Source organism: Cheilinus undulatus, linkage group 21 (assembly GCF_018320785.1).
Source record: "Cheilinus undulatus linkage group 21, ASM1832078v1, whole genome shotgun sequence".
Lineage (NCBI taxonomy): Eukaryota > Metazoa > Chordata > Actinopteri > Labriformes > Labridae > Cheilinus > Cheilinus undulatus.
Genome location: NC_054885.1, coordinates 6,896,635 through 6,920,138, shown reverse-complemented (window position 1 = coordinate 6,920,138; position 23,504 = coordinate 6,896,635). Strand labels below are relative to the sequence as shown.

The 23,504-nt window shown below is 39.5% G+C and overlaps 1 protein-coding gene across 1 annotated transcript in view; it reads left to right on the top strand.

The window, feature by feature from the left end:
* The window catches only part of LOC121529509 (meiosis inhibitor protein 1), a 141,991-nt gene that overhangs the window by 63,709 nt on the left and 54,778 nt on the right, over positions 1 to 23,504 (top strand). Inside the window, exons 17-18 of the mRNA XM_041817425.1 lie at positions 5,634 to 5,731; positions 17,479 to 17,659. Of these exons, the coding sequence (XP_041673359.1) occupies positions 5,634 to 5,731; positions 17,479 to 17,659 (279 nt within the window). The remainder of the gene's footprint in view (positions 1 to 5,633; positions 5,732 to 17,478; positions 17,660 to 23,504) is intronic.

The following is a 23,504-nucleotide window of genomic DNA, read 5'->3' as shown; positions in this document are numbered from 1 at the left end:
GGGAGTGATCCGGATCACCGCCTGGATCCAGGAGTGTTTTTAAAGGGTTATTCACTATTGGGAGATAGGGCTAATGGTGGAGGTCTGCGCTCTCTGAGTGCTTTTCTAGTTTTAGAATAGCCCGAAAAAAACTCGAATTTTCTTCATTTTTGTACATTTTTCTTATTAAATATGAGGATTAAATAAAAACTATCACTTATTTCAATACAATTCATATACAATAGCCTTAGTTCAATATATTTTTGTATTGGTTGTAATATAGAATGATTTATTGCTTGTGTTTGTTGGAAAACACAAAAAAGTGGAATAATTGCATATCAAATAGAAATCACAATATTGGGGAAAGATATTACAATTAGATTATTTTCCCAAATTGTTCAGCCCTGTTTCCAATTCTATCCACTGTCCTCCTCTATCAATAAAGGCATGAAAAGGCCAGAATAAATCTTTTAAAAAATGACTGAAAAATCTAATTTAAAGTCGACGATTGATCTAAAACATTTTCTCAGGAAACTGTTCTTTTTATTCTTTAGTTTATATTATTTCTTCAGCTCGGGATAGTTTGGATCCTGGCCACATAACCAGACTTATGTCTTGAGCGAGGAAGAACGGAACTAAATCAGAAGTTAAGATGGCACTCTAACTATGAAAAGACAAGCTTACTTGAAGGCACAAAATGAATGTAAACAGCAAAAAGGAACAGTAAGAAGTCAGAGAGTTCAGTGTTATAGTAACCCTTGAGGAGGCGTTGTGCTGTTAAGCTGAATACGGTGTTTTTGTTGGTGTTTTCTGCTTTGAAATAAACCATAAAATTATCAGTTCAGGAGTCGGGCAGATGGCTTTGTTTATGATTCCATCTTGATATTTGTGCTTTAATGTCATGAATATCACAATTTTAGGTGTCACTCAGATTCAGGTACCTTTGCTCTCTCCCCTAATCCAGCCCAGAGGGCATCATGCAGGTGTCACTGTGGGTTAAATGTGGATGAGGAAGGGGAGAGGGAGTTGGAGCGACAGCTGCTGACACAGCATTTAGAGTAGAAACAACAGCAGTTCTACTTAAGTTAGGGAAATATATTTTTTCTCTTTTGCCTTTTACTCTGCCAGTTGCAGACCCAATAAAAACAGGCCTGCAACCCACCTTGGGACAGAGTGAAAGAAAACGCAGAATCTGCTTGTTTGCATCTGAAAATATTCGATGCACAGTTCTGCATCCATGTCTTTCTTGGTTCCCAAAGTGCTGAAAAATTCTCCCGTCCTCAGCCTTAGCTGATTTGTATTTCCCATCCTCTCTGATATCTCCTCCTTTTTCTTCTTTGCAATACCAGCAGTATAATTACAACTGCTGCTCTGTATTGATCAGCTCCATCAGTTACTGTGGTTTCTTTTACACAACCAAGCAAGAAATATGGTGATGGGACTGGCAACTAGCATTAAAATTGTACTGCCAAGTAGCATTTGGGTTGAGTATTGCAAAATGATACAGACACACCAACGCACAAATGTTCTGTGCTCTCAATGGCATGTAATGAAGCTATGGCATAGACTCGATGCAGAAGCATAACTTTATTTATTTATTCATTTATTTAACCAGGAAAAAACACATTGAGATTAAATCTCTCTTTTTCAGAAGTGTCCTGGGAAAGACAGAAGAGCAGCACATGTAACAAAGTCAAAGAGCAGTCAAACACAGCAAACAATACAAGATACACAAAGAATCAGTAGCATGTGGTGGGGTTTCAGTCAGGGCCTGCAGTGTTCTTTACCATCTGAGCTCAGACTGGATCCTAACTGGGATCAGTTTTAACTTGGACTGAAGAAGTTTTTAAAAAGGACCTAGCATTGTAGTCGTGCATGATCTCCCACCTCCTTTCTTACTTGGTATTGTGTGATAGTATGTATGTTATGTCCTTTTAGTGTTGGGATGTTTTGTGTGTTTTTGTTTAATTTAATGTGTTTTAAAGGCCCAGCTAGGAGTGGATATCACAGATTAGCTCTGCTATAACTGCTGTAGTGTGTGCCAGCATAAACAAAAAATAAAGAAAATAAGTAATCAAAGCATCTGCAGACAAATGTGTCTGCCTCCAAGTCATTTAAATTTATTTGAAAAACTTTCAGTGAAAACAGATCATTAAGTGTCAAGTCTTTTATTCCAAGCAGAGGGGCAGTAAACTTCTTTTTCCAAAGTTTAATCCCCCAAGTTCAGTTCTGACCTTTAGAACAGACAGTAACAAAAGATCCTGAGACCGAAGATGATAAGTTAATGCACTCTTTGACTGATCTAGGTCAGAGGATAGAATGAAGAGTAGCCTTTTAAAATAAGAACATGCCAGTGTTTTAGTCTGTGTAGGAAGAGAAGACTATCCAGCATGTGCATATAAAACAGTGATGGGCGCATTTATTACGTGTTCAGTCAGACGTGCATGTTTAAATGTACTGTAAAAGTCAGTATAGTTGGACCAACGCAGCTCTAGAGGATATGCATGTGACATTACAGCAGCATGAGTCCCCCCGCTGGCAGAGAGAATGAGCTGGTGATAGAAATAAGTATGGAGCTTTTCATGACAGAAAAGATGCTTTCTCTCTTTTCCCAACCTGCTTCAACATGGGTTTGTGATTGTTAAGGGTGGGGTTTGCAAGTTTATCCAATGGCTGCTGCTGCGGTAGCTGTTAGCTTTGATGTAGCTGTAGGAAAGTGGCAGTTTAATCACAACTGGTTCACGTTTCCTTTTAAAACAAGAGCAAAAAGCCACACCGAAGGCTTGTCCAGGCAGAGAAGATGTTTTTGGCATGTCCTCCAATCAGCCTTGTTGTCAGCATCAATCAATGGCAGCAGTAACGTACCAGCTCAAGAGAAGCGCATGGGTACAACATAATTTTGTCTTGTTGCTCTGATTGGCCCGTCATGAATGTACAGAACGTTCCTCCAATCACCTGCTGAGAGTTTTTTGAGAAGTCCTGCCCTTCCAAAATGCTTTCTATGGGGGCTCTCTCAGGTGGATGTGAAATATATCCATGCAATGGAGATATGAAGTCTGGCCTGTTAGGTTAGTTCATAATACCCTGCCATGTCGGATTAACATGGCTGGTTTTATAGAAAAAGGCAAAACAAAAACTGGCAAGTCCATCGATATTTATCACAGATTCAATAAAGTAAATTAACCTAATTTCTATTTGGTTGAAAACTGAAGTTATTTCCATGAACGTTTCATGAAGCAGCAGTGAGTTTATATGACATATAAGCGCTGTACTGTGGGAATTTGTAGCATTAAAAATTAAATAAAGGTGTAACTGGGGCTAATTTTAAACTGGATTAAGTTCAACAGCTGGGGTATGTTGATCTTATTTTGAAATAGGCTACACCTTGACTATTTACACACAGGTTTAACCACAGAGCAATCTTTATAGCGATAAATGAATAATGTAAGAAGAAGTAAAGGAAACACTGAAATACAGCTGATCCAATGCTTCGTATTAACAAAGCTTTTCAATGTTAATTCAGTTTCACATCCAGCACTGATGAACCGGGCTGGTGTCAGCCTTCAGGCTCTGCTTTGTGTACTTAAAAACCTTAAAAATGACCACATGTCAGTGTCAACGATCAGCCATGTCTTTAGGAAACAGTATGGATCTCTGTTGAGTCCAAATAGCTCAGGTTTAAGCAGATACTAGACTGTTTTTCTCATGTTTTCATCCATTTCCTGTTGAGCAGACAGCCGTGTTTCAGGCCACTCAGCCCAACTGAGCAGTCATGAAACTGACGTCAGTGCACATCCTCGGTTTCAGGGGTTCTCAACCTTTTCAGCCCATGAACCCCCAAAATAGGTGCCCGGGAACCCCCACTGTACCTGAAGGTGGCTGAACACAGCCATGCACATTCAAGAATAGTCACGTTGTTGAGACAAGGCCACCTATTAGGGGGGGAAATGGGAGAGCTTTCTGGGGCCCAGCCAGACTGGGGGTCAGCAAAGTTAAACAGTGGTATTTTGTATTCAACCTGAATAATAACCACTCTTATCAAAGAAACAAATTTTAATTCTTTTGTGTTTTAAGTAGCCCTCTTATAAATGTAAATCCTTTTGTTAAAAACAGAATTAAAATATGTTAAAAATAGCTAAAATGGGTTGGTAATGGAAAAAATGGTGGGAAAGGTGGGGAAATTAGATTTTACAAGTAGAAGAAATGGGTTAGAAATGCCAAAAATAAGATAAAAGTGGCAAAAACTAACCAAAAATGATGGGAAAAGTGGCAAAAACAGGCATATTAAGTGGTAAAAGGGCATTCAAAAGTGGCTGAAACAGCGTTAAAGTGGTAAAAATAGATGGAATTTTGGTGAAATGGGATGAAAATTGATATAAACTGGCAACAAAGGGTTAGCTGAGGCAGAAATATTCAAAAACTAGCAAAAATGGGCAAATCAAAATTGTAAAATGTGGCTTAAAAAGTGGTAAAAGGCAATCATTAGTGGCAAAAATGTGTCAACAGAGCCAAAAATAGGCAGAGAGTTACAAGATTTGGTTTAGAAGTGGCAAAAAAGTGATGGAAAGGGTTTAAAATTGACAATTGGGTTTTAAGTTGCAAAAATGTGTTTAAATTGGTAAAATTTGTGGGGAAAAGTGCTAAAAAAATGGGTTAAAATTGTTGTAAAGTGGCAAAAGTTTAATTTAAAATTTTTCTTAGTTTTTTTAAGGCATCTGGAGACCCCCTCTCAGTGTCTCGTGACCCCCAATGGGGTCCTGACCCCAACATTGAAAACCCCTGCTCTATTTGACTTTTTCTAACTGCATGTAAACATACTGAGTGAAAAACACAATTTCACTGAGACATCCGTCATTTCTGAGGCAACAACACTGGTTTTATCCAAAAACATTATGGTTGCCTTTTGGCTGCGCGTTTACATGACAACGATGTTTTGGGTACCAAAGTTTTGACAACGTCTCCGTTTTCGTTGTCGTGTAAGCTGCCAGAAACAAAACCCCTCTGAAAACAAACATGCATTACATTTCCAGTCAGTAACAATGCACTAGTAGGCTTTTCACTCGTGCACATTGAGGTCACCACTCTGTGGATGGGAGTGAAACTGTGCATGCAAGTGTTGTTTTACTGCCAGCTACAGGTCCGGCATGCGTGCTGCAGCGTTTTTAGTCATTTTGCCAATACCTTGTCAGCTGAATGCAGAACTTTTCTGAAACTGAAAAACTATTTAGTTTTCAGTGGATTGTTTCTGTGTTAATGTGGCTGTAGGCAGTCTTTCCTCTAATAAACCAGCTGGGTCAGTTGCAGCTAAAGAGATCTGCAGCTTCAAAGTGTGTTTAGACTTTTAGTTTGGTGTTTGCATGCATATTTACTTTTGTGGGTGTAAGAGTGTGGTTGACTAGTTAGGTTTTGGCCCCCCTGCTCTGAGCTGTAATGAAACTGCACCATGCTGTGCTTGTGTTTCATATTTAAAAAGACTAACTGAAGGCATATCCTGTCCTACACCTCACTCTGCACTGGTTTCGCTCTGCATTGCTGTGGATTTTTATTTGTTGGTCTCAGGAGCCTGTATTTGTTCTGTTTCAGTTTTTCTTCTCTCTTTCATGTTGGTTTTTTTCTGACTTGTGTGCATTTCTCCTTCTTACCGATTCTTTCAGGAACCCAAACTTGAATGCGTCTTGCTGTGGTTTTCTTCTGAAGCTCAGTATGTGTCTGCTTGCACAGTCAGACCCTTCCTCTGGCTCCAACCAGCATGGTATGCAAATAACCGCACACGCTTTTACACCTCACAGATCTTCATGCAGCTCCAGTTAAACTCTGTTGTTCCTATGAAGTCATACCACAGTCATATAATGCTGTTGATTGTTGATACTGTTCATGACTTCAAGTGTTTGTTTTGTGCAAAGAAGGTCGGATCAGGTCAGAGCGATTTTCTTTTACAACTCAGAGAGTGAGGTTTTTCATGGAAACAGAGCTTATTGATCCTTTTGAGGAGCTATAAATAATAAAGTAAAGTGGAGGCACCTTGAATTACCTGCTTGTTCTTCAATCTACTTTTGTTAATTTCTTTATTTATTTTACACATATAGGTCTGTATATACACAAAAGCATACTAGATTTATAAAAGGACAAAAACAGCAGCACAAGGATGAAATCATCAACACAAGTCAAGGACAAATTTCTGTCTCTGCATACAAAAGTAGGCAACAAATTTTCTATTCTATACTTAGAAGTCCCAAGGTTACCAGAATCAAGTAAAAAGAACTTGTCTGACTTAGTCTAAGTTCACATTTGGCCATAGTGATTACATTTTTCCAGTTATATAATACAGTTATAAATGTGAACATCAGATTTGTAATTACAGCATTAAAGGTTGAAGAGTGTGATGCTTTAAGTGGAGTACAGTGTGGCCTGAAAAGCTCAGGTCATGATTAACTAAGAATAGATTCTGGCTGCTAATAGATGTAAAAGTTTTAGAATCAGAGCTGCAGAACTATGGCCAAAATCATAATCATGATTATTTTGATTGATAGTAAGATTACTGTTATTAAACAAGATTATGAATTGATTTTACAAAATCTGCATGGGATTTCAAATGGTTAAAGAAATTGTTGAGCTGCTTTGAGAGGTTTTATACATTTCATTAGGGTTGAAGAGCTGTGAGCTCAGCTGAATTATGATTAAAGTCCAATTGTAAAATGGACATCAAGACCCATTCATTTTAGTTGCTGTTTGTCGTACCTCTACAGAGTTGATTTCAGGTACTTCATGGGTCTCACAAAAACTTTCTTGTTAGAGCCCAAGTAAAGATCTCAGTTGTCCAAAGCATCGCTGGTTTGGGGGCTTTAGCATGCTCAAAAACTCAACCAAACTTAAGGAAAATTGTCCCCCAGTGGAAATTTTGGTATGTTATAAGGTCCATCAAACATGAGATAGGGGACTGGGTATAAGCTACCTGCATGAAAAAAGGCACACATGTATCATGACTAGATGGGAAAAAAGTCTCTTGGGACCATCCTCTAAAATGTACAGGAAGTGCACTACAAGCAGCTAAAGCTCAGATTTTGGTATCTTAAGGAGATTCGCAAGTACCATATTTTAACAAACTAGTCCAAGGGATTTTAGCTGATTGACTCCAGAATTTTTGTACTCATATTAGACAACATGGAGCTCTAAAGTTGTGCGAACTGTGAGTTTTTACCTTAGGGCAGGGCTGTGACTGGAGCCCAAACAAACTCCAGAGCGGTGTACCATTTGCCCACAAAAGCAGCATTGTAAAATGAACTGTGCACATGTGAAACACAGATCTTTTCGCATGCAGTATTTACTGCTGCTGCACATTACTGTCACATGTGTCGTTTTTTGCTGATTTGGCCTAAATACATATTTTTTGTTAGCAATGCTGCACAATTTATCTGAAATAAACTGTCATGGCATTGGGATTTGGGTTCATGAATGATGACGTAGGTTTCCAGTTACATATAAAGGCTGTGCTTTTAACTCTTTTATAAATTTACTTTATATAACAAAAAATTGGATTTATATAACAAAAACTTCAGGCTTTGGATAGAGAAAAGCTTGTTTTTGCTACAACTTCTTTTTTACACTGACAGAACTACATCACACGGAAAAGTTTGAGTTTTTTGCTTGATCTGCAATGCCTGCTAGTGCTCTCTCTCCCTCGCTTACTTTTCTTTTAATATTGCTGTCAAACATTCAGCTAGAGTCTCATTCCTAAGAGAGACACATGTCTGCTCTAAGTTAACCTTAGGTCACTTGAAATGGCCTTGAGCTAAGTGTTTTCTTTCAGGGATTAACGCCCTCGTGTGAAACAGCTAATGTTGAGTCCCTTAAATGCCACTGCACATTATGACAACACTAACATTTAACACACAACAGGCAGCGTTTCCAGTTAGAGGGGCGCTGCAGCAGTTATTTATGAAACAGAAGGAAAATGGATTTTATTTCAGACTTCTGTGGGTTTGAGTGGTGACGTGACAGTGACGGGAGAGGAAAGTCAATATTTCTTTGAGGTGATAAAATGTAAGAACTGTAGCTCAGAGACTGTGAGAGTGTGTTTTTATACATGTATTTGTTTTATGTGTGTTTATTGATACAAACAAGAGCGCTGTGAAGATTCTTGTACGTCTTTTTACTGTCAGTCAAAATCTTCTTTTCATCACCCGTGTGCGTTTCATTTCCCATCTCTCGCTTTCTGCCAGTCTTCATAAGTTGCTTTGAAATGTGACATTTGATGTCATATAGAAGTTTTCTTGTGAAACACGCCACTATATTTTTATTTTTTTTGTTGTTTTGGGGACATTTTTGCCCTTTTTGGATAGGACAGCTAAAGAGAGCGAGGATATGTTGGAATGAGAGAAAGGTGATGGGATGCAGCAAAGAGCCGAGGTTGGATTTGAATTCATGGCTGGTGTGCTGAGGACGATAGCCTCCGTACGTGGGGCACACAGCAGAGCTGTAACGCTATCTGGCGCCCTTAATGCTGTATTTTTAGTCACAATTCAACATATTCTTCGTATATGATATTATTGTTGGCATAGTTGTTGAAATACACTTTGGTTTTGCAGATTAAAGCTTCTGTGAGGATTTCATCTGTTATTGAAATACATGTAGACTGAAATAAATACCAAGGCCTCTTTATGTTCTACAAGAGCAAGATGAATCACTAGAGGTACGATTGATTATTTCAATAAAGTCATTTTATTTCATTGTCACTTGGAAGCCAGAAAAATTCAGGTATTAATACCATACCAAAGATTGGTGAGTTGCATGTTAAAATACAACTGGATAGCCTTGCCTGCAAAAAAATGCCTCCATTGTTAAAATCTGTAGCAGAAAGTTGATCCACTGCTGTTTAGAAAGTGGGATGGCCTCGAATGAACTGCCAACATCTTTTTAGTACATGCTGATTTTCTCAGAAGGCTTCCAGTTTGGTTAAGATTCTGCTTGAAATCATTGTTGAAGAGCATGAGTTTCATGTCTGTTAATCTGTTATTTTCACCCTGAGACTTAAAGGGGACATATTTTACCCTTTCCTTGCTGATAGTTAAGTCAGTCTGGGTGCTTGTTTGCTGCGTGACAGCTGTGGCGTATGTCCATTCTTGCTCATGCTGTCATTCTTACCAGGTGTGTTTGCTGTAAATTGCCTGCATTTCAGTCTTACATTTGAATCTATTTTAGTGCTAAATATTACCTTAGCTGTGGTACATTTTACCCTAGAAGCACACTGTATCCGAGTTCATTTGCCTCTGTGAGTTTTGCACCTGTAAATCTTTAAAGAGTTGCTGTTACTTGAGGCAGAGTAAATTATGCCTGTGAAAGAGTCGATTTAGCACCTGTGGAGTCTGAAATTTAACACTATTTCAGTGTTGATATTTTACCTCTGATGTCCAGTGTTAAAACAACACCAGACACTTGGACCCCAGTGATCACCGAAATCGGTGTAAACTTTACTCTTATAGTTACATATACACTGCCCAAACTGCTGTGTAGGTTTCACCCATAGACTGTAGAAAGAGCTGGACAAAGCCTGTGTGACGTCAGCCGTTTGATTACAATAGGTGGGCTCAAACAGCTTTTGAAGCCAATTCGTTGTGGCCTCCATGTTGAAACTGCTGTCTCAACTGAACTTTGGATCAACCTTATGGTATTCAAAAGCCCGCCCACTGAGCTTCACTTCCTGTCAGTTAAGCTAGCGCTAGAGCTAGCCTTCTGGTGTTAGTGTCTGCCAAGCTATTTGTCAATCAAATGAGAGGCGCCAATCAGTGTGCAGTGAGATTTTTCTTTAATATACCGAAACAATTGTGGTAAAAAAATAAAATAAAATAAAAAAAAAATCACCCAGTATAGTGAGAGGACAAAAAAGACATTAGCTAATGAGAAATGTTTCATTTTTTAACCAGTTTATTTCTAGTGTAAAAACCGGCTTTTTAAAACGTGTTGTGTATGGGACTTCTGGTGTTTCTGCAGCCAGCCTCCAGTGGACACTCACCATATTGCAATTTTTTGCACTCCCACTTTGGCTTCATTTTTCAGGACTGGAGGTTGCCGCTTGGTTTTACCTCAATAAAACTCCCCTCAAATTCATTGTAAAACTGAGCCAGGGAAATTTTAGAATAAGGCGTGAATTGCAAAACCGGCTTTTACTTTGAAAAACACAAACTGGAAATGTAACTATGCTGTTTAACTTGCCTGTGACATTCTACCAATGTGGACATACATATCTACTCTAACAAGGCAAATATGGCCCACTTTGTAAAGGTGTTCTGTCTATTTTGACTAAGAGATGCACTAAAATAGAAGAGGCTTGGAATTAGAGATGCTCCAGTTCAGTTTTTTCTTTTTGCCATGACAGGCACAGGTTATCCGCGGGGTCTTAAAAAGTCTTAAAACGTCTAAAATCCAATAATTTGAATTTAAGTACTTAAAATGTCTAAAATTCTCTTAAAATCTCATAAAATATCTTAAATACAATTTTGAAAGGTCTTAAAAATGTATTAACGTTACTTTTATTTAAAACAAAAGCATAAACTTTGGTCTTGCTTTTAAATGTTTTCAATTTTTGAGGACGCTATAACATAACTACAAAACAGAACTAGAGTACCTGTGCAGCCCAGTCAGAATTTATTGAGCACAACCAGCTAGTGTGCTGTTCGTGCCGCGGGTTGACAGTGGAGCATAGCAGCGGAGAAAACTTAATGAAAGCCCACAGCAATGCTGAATTACTTGTATAAGATAAGTGCAAGTTCAATGATTTGTGGCTTCAGAGCAAACAATTTAATGCATGGTTGTAGCCGGTGGATGGAAACATATATGAAGCACACTGCACTTTCTGCAAGAAAACTTTGAAAGTCTGGCCAGAGATGCAGACAGGTTTGCAGAAGAGGCTGAGGGCAAGGCTGGCTGTCAGATGGCCCAGCTCATAACAAAGTCAGATGCTCTGAGGAGGAGCTATAGCAGAGCTCAAGAACATTGTGGAGGAGATTGCAGCCAAAGAACAAGAGCTCAGATAATGTAGAATAGTTCTTGTGTATACACACACACACATACACACACAATGGCTGTTAGCTGTAGAGTTTATTATTGCGATGTTTGCCAATATTTTGTTTATTCTGAGTTCCAAACAAGTATTAGTTCACAATAGAGAGGCTTCTGGTGTTTTTAGTTAGGTTAAGCATTTTGTATTCCAACGTGGAATAGCTGTGAATATATTCATATACTTTGCAAGTAATTTCAGGCCTCCGATTTTACTTCATGTCTTTTGTACTTTTTTGCCAGTATGGATGTGAAATGGGTCTTAAATTGTATTCATTATGGTCTTTAAAAAGTCTTTAAAAGTCTTATATTTGACTTGTCGAAACCTGCAGAGAACCTGCAGACAAGTTCAGCCTCAGTTTTTGGCCCAAATATGCCTTAAAGTTCTGCGCTATGAGACATGGCACTCGTGCAAGCAGTCTGAAAGCCTGGCTTGTTGACATGCATACTGACATGAGAATCAGGCTGGGTTTGGGCCTCACCAAACACCCAACCTGAAACAGACTAGATAACTTTTTATTTTTGCTGTAAAAATCAGCATGAAACATGCGCTGCTTTGGCTTCCTTATTTACCACTTGATAATGCTGTTTCGATTTTTTATTATTTTTTCTGAGTGCGTGTTGGGGGCTTTAAACTTGTTTAATGTGAAGTCTCTTACAATAACAGCTGTGTGAATGTTTAAGAAAATGTTAATCTAGTCCTCTCTTCTCTATTGTTTTCTCCTGATCAAAACCTGAGCAGGAGACAGAGTGTCACTGCATTCTGCTTCGAGGTCTGTTAGCAGCCTCTCCCATCTGTCGTTTCTCTTCTCATCTTCATCATCTGTCCGTCCTATACTTTGTTCCTCTTTCTTCCTCCCCTCCCTCAGAGACTTTCTTTCTCTGCTGCATCGGTGCATACTGCCCCTCTTCTCATTTTCCTTGGGTTTCTAAACAAGACCATTTATTCCTTACTCTGTCTCCCTCTGGACCTCAGAGCTCTCTGTCTTGATATGGGTCTGCAGCTCTCTACAAGTTATATTTATCTGTCCTCCTCTCTGTGTTTCTTTAATTCCCATCCCCTCTTTGCTTTGTTTTCCTCTGTAGCTGATTAAATCCTCTGTGTGTCATGCATCAACAGCCCTTATCCCCGTTTGCCCACACACATTTTTTTGTCATTCTGTCTTCGCTGGGTTCTTTCTTCATGTATCACACTCTATTTGGTGCTGCTTCCTTCCTCACTCCAGGATTAAAGGTTAGCGTAACCTCCTTTTCTTCAGAAAAGTAAGAGGCTTCATAGCAGGGAGCCACTTCCTCGACTCAGTACCATGTTTCAATGGCTTCCCCTCCTCCTTTTTCTCACTGTATTGTTCTATTTCCGTTTTTTTTTTTATAAGCAGCATCTCATTTTCGTCTGCCTCTCCCGTTCTTTCCTTCCTCTTTCAGCTCACATTTTCTATTTCCCTAAAGACAGCCCAGAGATGGAGGCAGCGTCACGGTGCATATAGTCCCACTCCTTCAACTGTTTCAAAAAATTCCCTGCTGTGCTTCACATCTCCTCTCCCAGTCTCCACGTCTCTGACTTTTTCTCTCCTACCATTTATGCTCTATTTCTTATTTGTGTACATCATTTTCTTCTACCGCTTCTCCTGAGTTTACAACCTCCATTCTTTGAAGAAGTTGAACTCCTTGCCAGAAGTTCTCTTTACATTATACTTTCCCTTTAACTGAGGTTGTCAAAATGTTCAGTACTTTTTTATTCAGGTGTTTTACGAAGACATAATCTGTTATTTTAATGATTGATGTTGTCATAAAGTACTGAAGCTTCAGTAACTTCCAGTCTCTGGTGGTATTTTTAACTAAAGCTGCCTTGAGAGAGAAAGAGAGAGCACGCTGTCTAAATTATATGAAAATATTGGCAGCATTTGGATAAGAGGGTGAAGCTGCAGAGGAGCAAGGGTAAAGCTCCTCTCCAGCTTCACCCTCTTTTCCAATTGTTGCCAATTTTGTTATGCAAATTGGACAGTGTGTACAAGTTTGCTTGCAGTATTTGATCAACAAATACAACAAATTTCTCAATAATTGGTGCCAAGGACTGCTATTTTCATACTTTCATGCAGACAATAGCCAGAGTCAGAGGCTTTATGTTCTTAGGCTGTCCATTCGACTATCTATACCTCCATCTGGACCATTTATGTGAATGAGATATTTCAAGAATGTTTTTAGGGGCTTTTTATCAAACTTCAAACCATTGTCCACCCCTACTTAAGGATGAATTAAGTAGATTTTGAGGTCGAAGGTCAAGGTCATTGGGCCTCATGTTTATCGGTTGCTGATTGCAATACTTCAGTAATGCTTTGAGGGCTTTTCTTCAAACTTTGCACACACAATGCATTCTGAAAGTAATCCCCCCCATGTATTTTTTTGATTTTAGGTGACTGCCTGTGACTGCCAGTACTTAGTTGAAGCACCTTTGGCAGCAGTTAAAACCTCAAGTCTTTTTTAGTATGATGCAACAAGCTTTGCACACTTGGATCAGGGAATTTTCTGCCATTCTTCTTTGCAAATCCTCTCATGCTCAGTCAGGTAGGATGGGAACCCTCTAGAGATATCTGATACGGTTCAGGTCAGGGCTCTGGCTGGACCGCTCTAGGACCTTCACAGAGTTGTCCCTAAGCCACTGTTGTGTTGTCTTGCCTGTGTGAGGTCCTCCTGAGCACTGCAAAACCCTCAACCCTGACCAGTCTCCCAGTCCCTGCTACTGAAGAACACCCCCACAGCATGATGCTGCCACCACCATGCTTCACTGTTGTGATGGTGTTGGCCAGGTGATTGGCTGCCTCCATACATAACTCTGAGAATTGAGGCTAAACCTTTCAATATTGGTTTCATCAGTCCAGAGAATCTTGTTCCTCAAAGTTGGAGAGTCCTTCAAGTGCTTCTTTGTAAACTCCAAGCTGGCTCTCATGTGTTTTGCTCTGGGGAGAGGCTTCAATAGTTCACCTCAGTAGTTCCAGTGGTAGCTGCAGCACTGAAAGGTTCCAGTTTTGCCAGAATCATATCTTACTTTGAAATCTGTACTTCCTTTAGTTGTGAAATAAGGAAAAGCCTTTTTTAAAATCTAACCAGCGGTTGTTACTAAAACTAAATATTTACATAGAAGTAGATCTTGAGCGATTACTTTTTCCATTTTGAACAGATGTAAAATTTGCATGTATACACCTTTAAGACCCGATGAGGTGCCCTAGAAGCCAGATAGGATAAAAATATTTTAGTTGCAGCCTCTTTAGCCTCCACAAGCTGTTACAAGTTGATGGATGAAAAAGTTTCTAAAGTTGAGCAGTGACACAGACGATAGCTGACAGCCTGAGCGAGGGGAGCAATGTAGAGGCCAACTAAAGCAGTATTTTAGACAGCGAGAACAGCAAGGTGACAACCCAGATAATGATGTGACTGCAGAGCTGTGAGCCAAGCCTCAGTGGATGAAGGACAAGAGGTGGAGGTTTTTGATCGGATTGATTGATGAGTTGGTTGATTGGTATTAATGAATTTAAGGGGAAAGGCAGTTATTTACAGTTGAAGCAGAGGTTTAAAGCTTTTAAATGTTTTAGTTTTTTCGTGTGTTCAACAAGCAGGATCTTGGGTAGATGTTAGCGTATCGACCAACTAGCCAACCAACTGACTGGAAGCTGTCAGCCATAGAAATAAGACATTAAGGAGCAGCGGTGGACTTATTTTAGCAGGGAGAAGCTGATGTGGTTTAACCAAAGTTTGCTGAAAGGGACAATAAGGCATGGGATTATTCATGATTGCATACTTATGCATCTTAATGAGTCATATTTGATGCATTAATGGTGAGAATTCTGGTTAAAAATAATCAACTTAGAGTGCAAAACATAAAAAACAAAATACCTGACTAATGCACGTCACATTTTTCTTGTATAATTGATATTATTTCAAACTCCTGAGACAGTCATAACTAACCATTTTTCCTTGGAACCCCCCCTACATGTACCCAAGAAAAGTGAAGCCCCCCCCCCCAGGGCCTTAGAGAAAAGAAAAAAGTGAAACACTGCTGCCAAAAATCAACATAGATTTTCATTGTTTCACTGATAAAACCCTAAAAAAGACCTGTTCTTGATTTTCTTATCAAAAGACCTTTGTATGAACTACTAGATAACTGCTTTATCATGGTTTTAGTCAATATTTGCAAATCTAATTTTGCAGCCTCAGAGTAGACAAAGCCTCGCGTCCCCCTTAAGATCTTTGACACCCCCCATGGGGGGTCCCAGACCCCAGGTTTGGAACCAATGTCCTAAGAGATAGAAATGTAAAGTTGACTTGGATTAATGGGGGGCATTAATAGAAAGTTTTCCAGAAAGTAAGCTTCACATTTGTCAATGCTGAAAGTGCACTTTGAATCAGTGGTTCTCGACTGGTGGGTTGGTACCCAAAGTGGGTTGTGGGGCTGTTTTCAGGGGGCTGTCGCAAACTGGTTCCATGTAAAAAAAAAAAAATTGTCTCTGATATTGAAGCCCTAGGCCAGTGATACTCAATGTGTGGCTCTCGATCCACATGTGGTTCTTTTGTGATGATTTGTGGCTCTTTTATGTCTTAATTTCAAATTCACCCAGAAAACCATAAAGAAGGGGAACTTTGACCTCAGAAATGATCCATTGTAAGTCATATTAATCTGTTTGTTCCCCACAATTATACAGTTGGCTTTAATTGTCAACCAACAGTTTTTGTCAGTGTAACTCCATTGCCCTTAATTTGAAATATTTGCCCCTTTTTTCCATTTTTTGCCACATATAATCCATTTTACTGCTTTAAGCCCACTTTGGCCACTTCGTTTTTGCCACTTTTTGCCACTTTTGTCCCATTTTTGCCCTTTTTCAACAGTTTTTGCTTCTTTTATCCTGCTTTCTGCAATTTTTCACCCTTTGTTTGCAATTTTTCACCACTTTTCACCCATGTAAGCTGCCTTTGTCATTAAATGCCACTTTCCCCCCAATTTATGCCACTCTTTGCAACTTTTGCCCATTTTTACCACCTTTTTTCTTGCTTTTTGCTTGTTTTAGTCACATTTCACCCATTTTTACCATGTTTTGCTGCTTTTTGATAATTTTTGCCACCTTTAACTCATTTTTTTTGTCACTACGCAGCCATTTTTTGCCACTTTCTGCCCAGTCTTGCTACTTTGTGTCTATTTTGCCCCTTTTCATCCATTTTTACCACTTTTTTGCCACTTTTTGACCATTTTTGCCACCTTTAAGGTATTTCTTTTGCCACTTTTACCCATTTCTGCCACCTTTCACCACTTAGATTGTGGCTCTTGCAAAGGTATTTTTCAACAATTTGGCTCTGCGGTTGAGCAGGGTTGAGTAACACTGCCCTAGGCAGACATCTGTCCATATACTTTATTTTGCAGGAAGACTACTAAATTCTGATTGTTTTCTTGAGACCTTCACTCATTTATCCTGTTATATTGGATGGAAATTTTTTCAAGAAAGTTAGTTTTCATATGATTATTTGTAAATGTATTGACACCTTTCAAAAAACAACCAGAATATGAACATAAAATAAAATGTTTGCACGTACGTCCTCCCAAAGTGTTACCCAGTCTATTTGTTCAGCCTTTTGTCATGTTTCTTTCCAAGGACCAAATTCCAGCAGTTTTTTGTTGAATTAATTTAATAAAAATCAGAATTTTGGGTCCCTACTTCACGTTACAGTAGGTGGTGGGTCCTATGGCTGGGCCAGTTGAGAACCACTGCTTTAAATTACATTTGTTTAATAGGACAGGTGTGTAAGAAAACTGTGAATCCATCCAAAAATAGCAGGAAAACTCCTGCACACAGTTAAAAAAAACATTGGCAGTGTTTTTCTACGATACAATCAGCATGCATGAGTTCGCCTGCAGTTCCTGGAAGTTAAAAACAAGAATTTGCCCCAGGTGTTTTATTTTGGCTGCTGTGGTGTCTAAACAGAAATCTGTGTAGTTTGATTTTTACTAGACCCACAACCAAGATTAAATTTCCAGTAATTAAGGCATCCATCATTTCAAGCAAATTTGTTTTCCTGTCTTTCTGCCCACTAGAGCTTTGCCTATAATTTAGAGAAATGCTGCTATACCTTGCTATGTCAAATAATTTAAGCATCCACATCGATGGCTTGGTTAATGATAGTTTTGGCTAAATGTAATTGCACACGGATAATTAGAAATGTTCAAAATCCGTGCATTTTCATCCCTTGATGATGTTTTGCTTTGGCTCAGCTTTGGTAGTAAACACAGATTCTCATGAATGTTGATGTTAATGGCGCCTCAGGGCTTGTTATGCTAAGTTTTACTTTATTTATCCACCCATCTTTCCTTCATTCACATCAGTTCTTTTTCTTATCCCCCCCTCTCTGCACACATATCTGATCTCCTCTCTAGCTAAACTTGTTTCCTTCTTTAACCCTCAGATCTTGAAGATGTGGAGAATCTTCTGCAGTACAGCCTTCCCTCTCTGTGTTACCGTCTGTCAGACTGGCCCTCTCTGCTGCGTGACGCCCCGGGGCTCCAGCTGTGTGAATACAAAGGACCAATGGCCACTCAGTACTGTCTGCTGATAACGCTGCATCTCGCCCTGCAGCAAGGAGATAGGTAACACTGCACACACGATTATTGACACGCCATGCACTACAGAGGAAAGCATCAAGTAGCAGATTCATGGATACACTCTAACCTATTTTACTCAGAATTCAGAAATGCATGAGCAAACCCCTCCAGGGAGGAACGCAGGCATGTGATGATGTATGATACACTGTATAATTCTTGGATTACAGATGTTTGTGTGGTATGGCGGCTGTGAGTTTGCAACATGACTTCCTTGCTCTTTGTTGCTGACTCATATGGAGTTTTTAGTGATATTTGAAATGGTTAGAGAAATTTGTGATGTTTCCTAGCTATGTTGCAACTAGAGCTTGAACAAAGAATGTTCCGTTGCCTCTGGGACAGCGAGGGTTTTTTTTATGCACATGCATGTATAAGCTCCATGTTTATGCATTCGTGAAGCTATTGAATGAAAAATAACTGAGTGAAACTTGCTTTATTAATGTTTAAAAAATGTTGGAAACCTAAAGAAATAATCTGATAGACACCTTATGTTGCTGGGAGCGGGCAGGAATTTCTACATACTTTTATATACCCAAGCAATTAGATAGTATTGAGTTATTTTCATGCAGGATTTAATTTTTTGTGTGACGTTATTTTTTTTTGTCTGTATTATCCCCGAAGTAGCACTGTTAATCTGATGTGTGTACAGGAGAATGTACACAAGTGACAGCCTCTCCCCTGTGCTCACTTCATCAGTATAAGCCCTCAGTATGTGCATTTCTCATAAATGAGTGGAAGTTACTTTTCTAGGGTATCATATCAAATGTCACTGATGTATCACCCCAAATCAAAAAAAGTTGGGCCAACTGGTAAACATTGCTAGAACATACACAATCTATCAGATGTTGAAACTGAGACATTTCATGAAAAATGAGTTCTGTAGCATTATTCCTTCATTTTAAAACAATCTGGAAATGTCTGGGAAGTGAGGAGACCAACTGCTGGAGTATTAGGAGAGGAATGTTGTCCCATTCTTTTCGGATGTGGGATTTTAGCTGCTCAACAGTCCTGGGTCTACTGTGCTGGATTTTTTTGTTTTATAATACTCTGGACTGGAGGCAGACCAGTTCAACACCTGAACCCGTCTACTGGGAAACCATGCTGTTGTGACAGATTTGGTATGTGGTTTATAACTGTCTTGCTGAGATAGTCAAGGCCTTCCTTGTCTGGAGCACAAGTTTCTCTAAAAGCTTTATTTGCTTTCCAGCAGTGTTAATTTGGTCAACTAAAACTATGACTAAAACTATCCGTCGACAGCCTTTTTTTCCATTACAAAAACTAGAATAAGACTAACAAAAATAGATCTGTGATGACTAAAACTGACAAAAAGTAAGTTTAGTTTTAGTCAAGATGCCTAAACTTAGACTAAAATGTAATGCAGTTTTTGTCGGACTTTCAAAATCTGTGATATTTCTCCATTGTGGGTAAATCTGTCAAAAAAACAATGTAGCTGTAGCTATTCTGTCTCTCAGCTGTAGAAAGCAGGGACCTTTTTGCAGGGTGCATAGAGCACATTACCATGGTTTTTACCAGATTTAGGCAACAAAATAAATGTTTGGACTAAAAGTATGGCTAAAATGTGAGGACTTTTTATGGACTAAATCTAGACTAAAATGTTTTGAGTTTTCGTCTACTAAAACTAGACTCAAACTAAAAGACATTTCATCGAAAGACTAGGACTAAGACTAAAATTATTAAAAGCTGCCAGAATTAGCACTGCTTTCCAGCAATGATAGTGCCTTCCTAGATGTGTAAGCTGCACATAAAAGGCACCAGTGCAACACCATACCATCGGAGATCTAGGCCTAGAGATGTGCACAGATAACAGGCTAGAAAGTCCCTTTCTTTAGTCCACAGGACACAGCATCGGTAGTTTCAAAAAAGATTTTCAAATTTTGATTCCTCTGACCACAGAACAGTTTTCCATTTTGCCTTAGTCCATGTTAAATGAGCTTTGCCCAGAGAAGATGGTAGCGTTTCTGGATTGTGTAACGCACAGCGTCTTCTTTGCATGAAGTTCACATATTTTACCTCTTAAAGACAAGTTTATATTGGTCTCAGTGGTTCTCAAAACATGCCTGTGAAGTTTGTTGCTGAAAAAAATACTCCAGTATTAGATTTTTGCATGTCTAAAAAAAAAGCCCTCTGTTTCAGCCCTCTCAGAACGAGCTGTTTCTTTGTCTGTGGCTTTAAATGTTACTGAGCTGTTTGACTCCGCCCCTCGCAGGAAATGGGTGCGGCTTAATGGATGTGGCTCTCCTGATCCTCCTCTCAGCGGAACTTTCTTCCAAGCATGGAGGTCAAACCAAACCTGGGGGTGTTGCTAACTCCCCACATGACATCATGAGAGGAAAATCTGAGAATGGCTTGTTTCAGCACACATTTTCTGAAGGGTGGGGGGGGGGCATGTTTTTGCTATAAAAGCCCGAAAAAAGCATATTTTGCATAACCGGTGACCTTAAACAAGCAATATGACTTCCAGCCTAGTCTCTCTCTCAGAGGTTTCTACACATTCTCTAAATGATTTGATGAATTTAGACATCTTCCTTACTTCTGAGAGTTATGTTAGTGGCCTGTTGTCAGTAAACCTAATTAAGTCCTAATTAATTCAGTTTTTACATCTGATATGTTGTTTATTTTATATTGTGAATAAAATATGGGTTTATGAGATTTGCAATCCAATGCTTTTTGTTTCCATTTACATTTCACACAGCACCCCAACTTCTTTGGAACTGGGGTTGTAGATTTGTAGAAAACAAAAGAGATGAAATGTCAAGGTTCCTTAAGAGCAGAATAAAACAACTTAAATTTCATGTTTTTTTCCTTGAGCTTTATACCTTTATTTATGAATAAGAGAGTGAATAGAGTGAGGAATGACCTGCAAGAAGGGAGCCACAGGCTCTGAGGACTGTATGTAGGGCATTCAGACATTTCAATGATTAATTCATGATGAATTGTTAGCAGATCTTTGATGAAGATGTCTACTTATAGAGACTCCTCATCACAAGAAAACTACTGATAGAAGCTGTTAGGCCATCAGCGTAGATGAGGATCTGCCTGTTTTATGTTGTCAAAAGAGAGCATTTTACCTGCTGATATGTGATTGGTCAATACAGTTTGGACCACTACTTTACTACAAACAGAAACCAGAGTATCTATCGTGCTGAAAATCACAGCTCCTGTGTACAGATTCTTCATTAAATCTGTGTATAGCACCTATAAATAGAGATTAATGTGGAAATAATGACCAAATAGGGATACTTTTTCCAAATTCATCAAGCTAGAGTTTATTTTAACATGAGAGAATTTTGCAACAAAGCACCTCTTTTCTGTAATGCAGCTCCTGTGAGTAGAGAAGACAACATTTGAGCAGTCAAACAGAAATAAAACAAGCACAATCCTAGATGATATTTCGAGTCATATCACTGAGTACTCGAGTAAGCAAATACTACCTAGAAAGCAGCTGGATTTGAATGTTGCTGTAGCCGCCTACCTGCTCCCACAGCACCACTGCAGCTCTCTGAGAGGGATCTTAAGTACATATTTTATGACCTCGGAGATGCGTTGGCTGCTTTGGAAAGTTTAATCTGTCCTTCTGTGGAACCTCGCGATGCAAACCCACCCCAAGGGAGGAGATGAAAGCTTCGTGCTGCCACTGTGGTCTCATCAAGATTAATGGGAGCTGTGGCCACAGATTTACACAGCCTTGGAGGGCTGAGTGTGTTAAGGATGTGTGTACTCAGGGACAGGATGTGAGCATGTGTGTGCATGTTTGTAGACTGTTTACTTCGATGCCACTGCAACAGAAACAATCATGCACATCCAAAACTGGAAAGTTTGTTGTTTTCGATCTCCAAAAATTGCGGGCAGCTGCTGCACTCTTCCTAAATTGCACAGACAAGCTGTAAACACTCCAGTGCTGGTGCCTTTTCTGCACTCAGTGTTTCTTAGGGACAAAAATGTAACTTTTGCATCTTTATGAGGAGCCAAAAGGACTCCAGAAATGTCAGTGTTTTCCAGCCTGTTAATATGGATGGACCACAGCTGCTCTCTGCCTTTCTTCTGTAGCAGCTTTTGGTTAAAAATGACTGAAGATCTGAAGTTAATGAAAAGTTTTCGTCCTTTTTTATTCTGTTGATCTTTAAAATATTGGAGATTGTAAATATATTTATGTTCACTATATGGACAAATGTTTCTGTTATGCTAGGCAGTCTCCATTTCCAAACATTTGTGATCCTAAATGGGTCATTCTGAAGGGATGAGTGACTTCAAGTGTGATCTTGTGTTGGATGCCACATTTTCAGTAAGACGGATTGTGTGATTTTCTCCTTACAGTCAACTGTAAGTGGTTTTATTAGAAAGCGGAAGAGTTTTAACCTTGCAAAGCAGATGGATTTGCCTGTTTCCATGTTTCTCACTGGCGAAGCCATCTTGCAAAGCCCCCATCTGAACAGACTGGGCCCTGCAAGAATGTGACAGGACCAGAAGTAAGAAGTAAGAGGCAGTACTTTTACGTGGCGGAGTAGTGGCGTAAGCAAGCAGCAACAAGAGACCGGTGCAATTATGGCGGAAGACATTAGTGTGGATGCTGCTATAGCGCCAGTTTTATCAGAACTTGACAACATTTCTTCATCAAAAGAAGAACAAAGAACAGCATTGTGTTGTTTTCTTTTCAAAAACAACAAAAGTCGTGTACAGACATGTCTATAGTCGCCTTGGTTTGCGTTATGCAATTCTCTATGGAGTTTACTCCTCGGTGGCGCGCACACCTATGATGTCACGCGTTTTGTTGCTCTGATTGGCCCGTAAAGATGTGGCAGACAGAAGGTTCATCCAATCACCATCCAGGGTTTTTTTTTTTTCAAAAGCTCTGCCCTTTCCCAACCACTGTCTCTGGGGGGTTAACCAGATGGATGTGTGAAACAAATCCATCTGGCATGTCAGGTTAGATAAGTTTAGGAACAACAGAAACTCAGCCAGGAAGCAGAAGACCTTGTAAAATCACAGAGCGGGGTTAACGGCTGCCTAAAAGTCGCCAACACTCTTCTGATTCCATAGCTAAAGACTTCTGAAATTTCAACAGCAGTAATATAAGCACAAGAACTGCGCAGGGTGAGTTACATGGAATGGGTTTCCAATCCTCACATGACCAAGTCCAATGCAAAGGGTCAGATAGAGTGTGGTGAAACACCAACTCTGGACTGTGGAGCTGTGGAAACTTGTTTTGTGGAGTGACAAATCATGCTTCTCTGGCAGATGGGTCAGATGTGGTTTGGAGGATGCCGGGAGAAAGTTAAGAAAGATGAAAGCCCTTTTTCTGTTCCAACATGACTGTGCCCCAGTGCAAGGACTGTAAAGACATGGTTTGATGAGTTGAGTGTAGAAGAACTCTAGTCTAACATCAGTGCCTGGCCTCATAAATGCTCTACAGAATGAATGGGCAAAAATTCCCTCAGAAATACTTCAAAATCTTGTGGAAAGGGGCGCAGGTAGTGATTTAAGGTGCGCCCCATGTACAAGGACGGCACAGGTTCGAAACTTGCCTGAGGTCCTTTACCGCATGTCTCGCCCCCACTCTCGTCCCTGTTGCCGACTCTATCCACTGTCCTCCTCTATCAAATAAAGGCACAAAAATGCCTTAAAAATAAATCTTAAAAACAAAAAAATATTGTGAAAAGACTTCCGTGAAGAGTGGAGGCTGTTAAAGCTGCAAACGGGGGGGGGGGGCAACTCCATATTTAAGTACATGTATTTGACTACAGTGTCATTATAGTCCCTGTTGGTGTAATGGTCAGGTAGCTAAATACTTTTGTTCATATAGTGTATTTCTGCC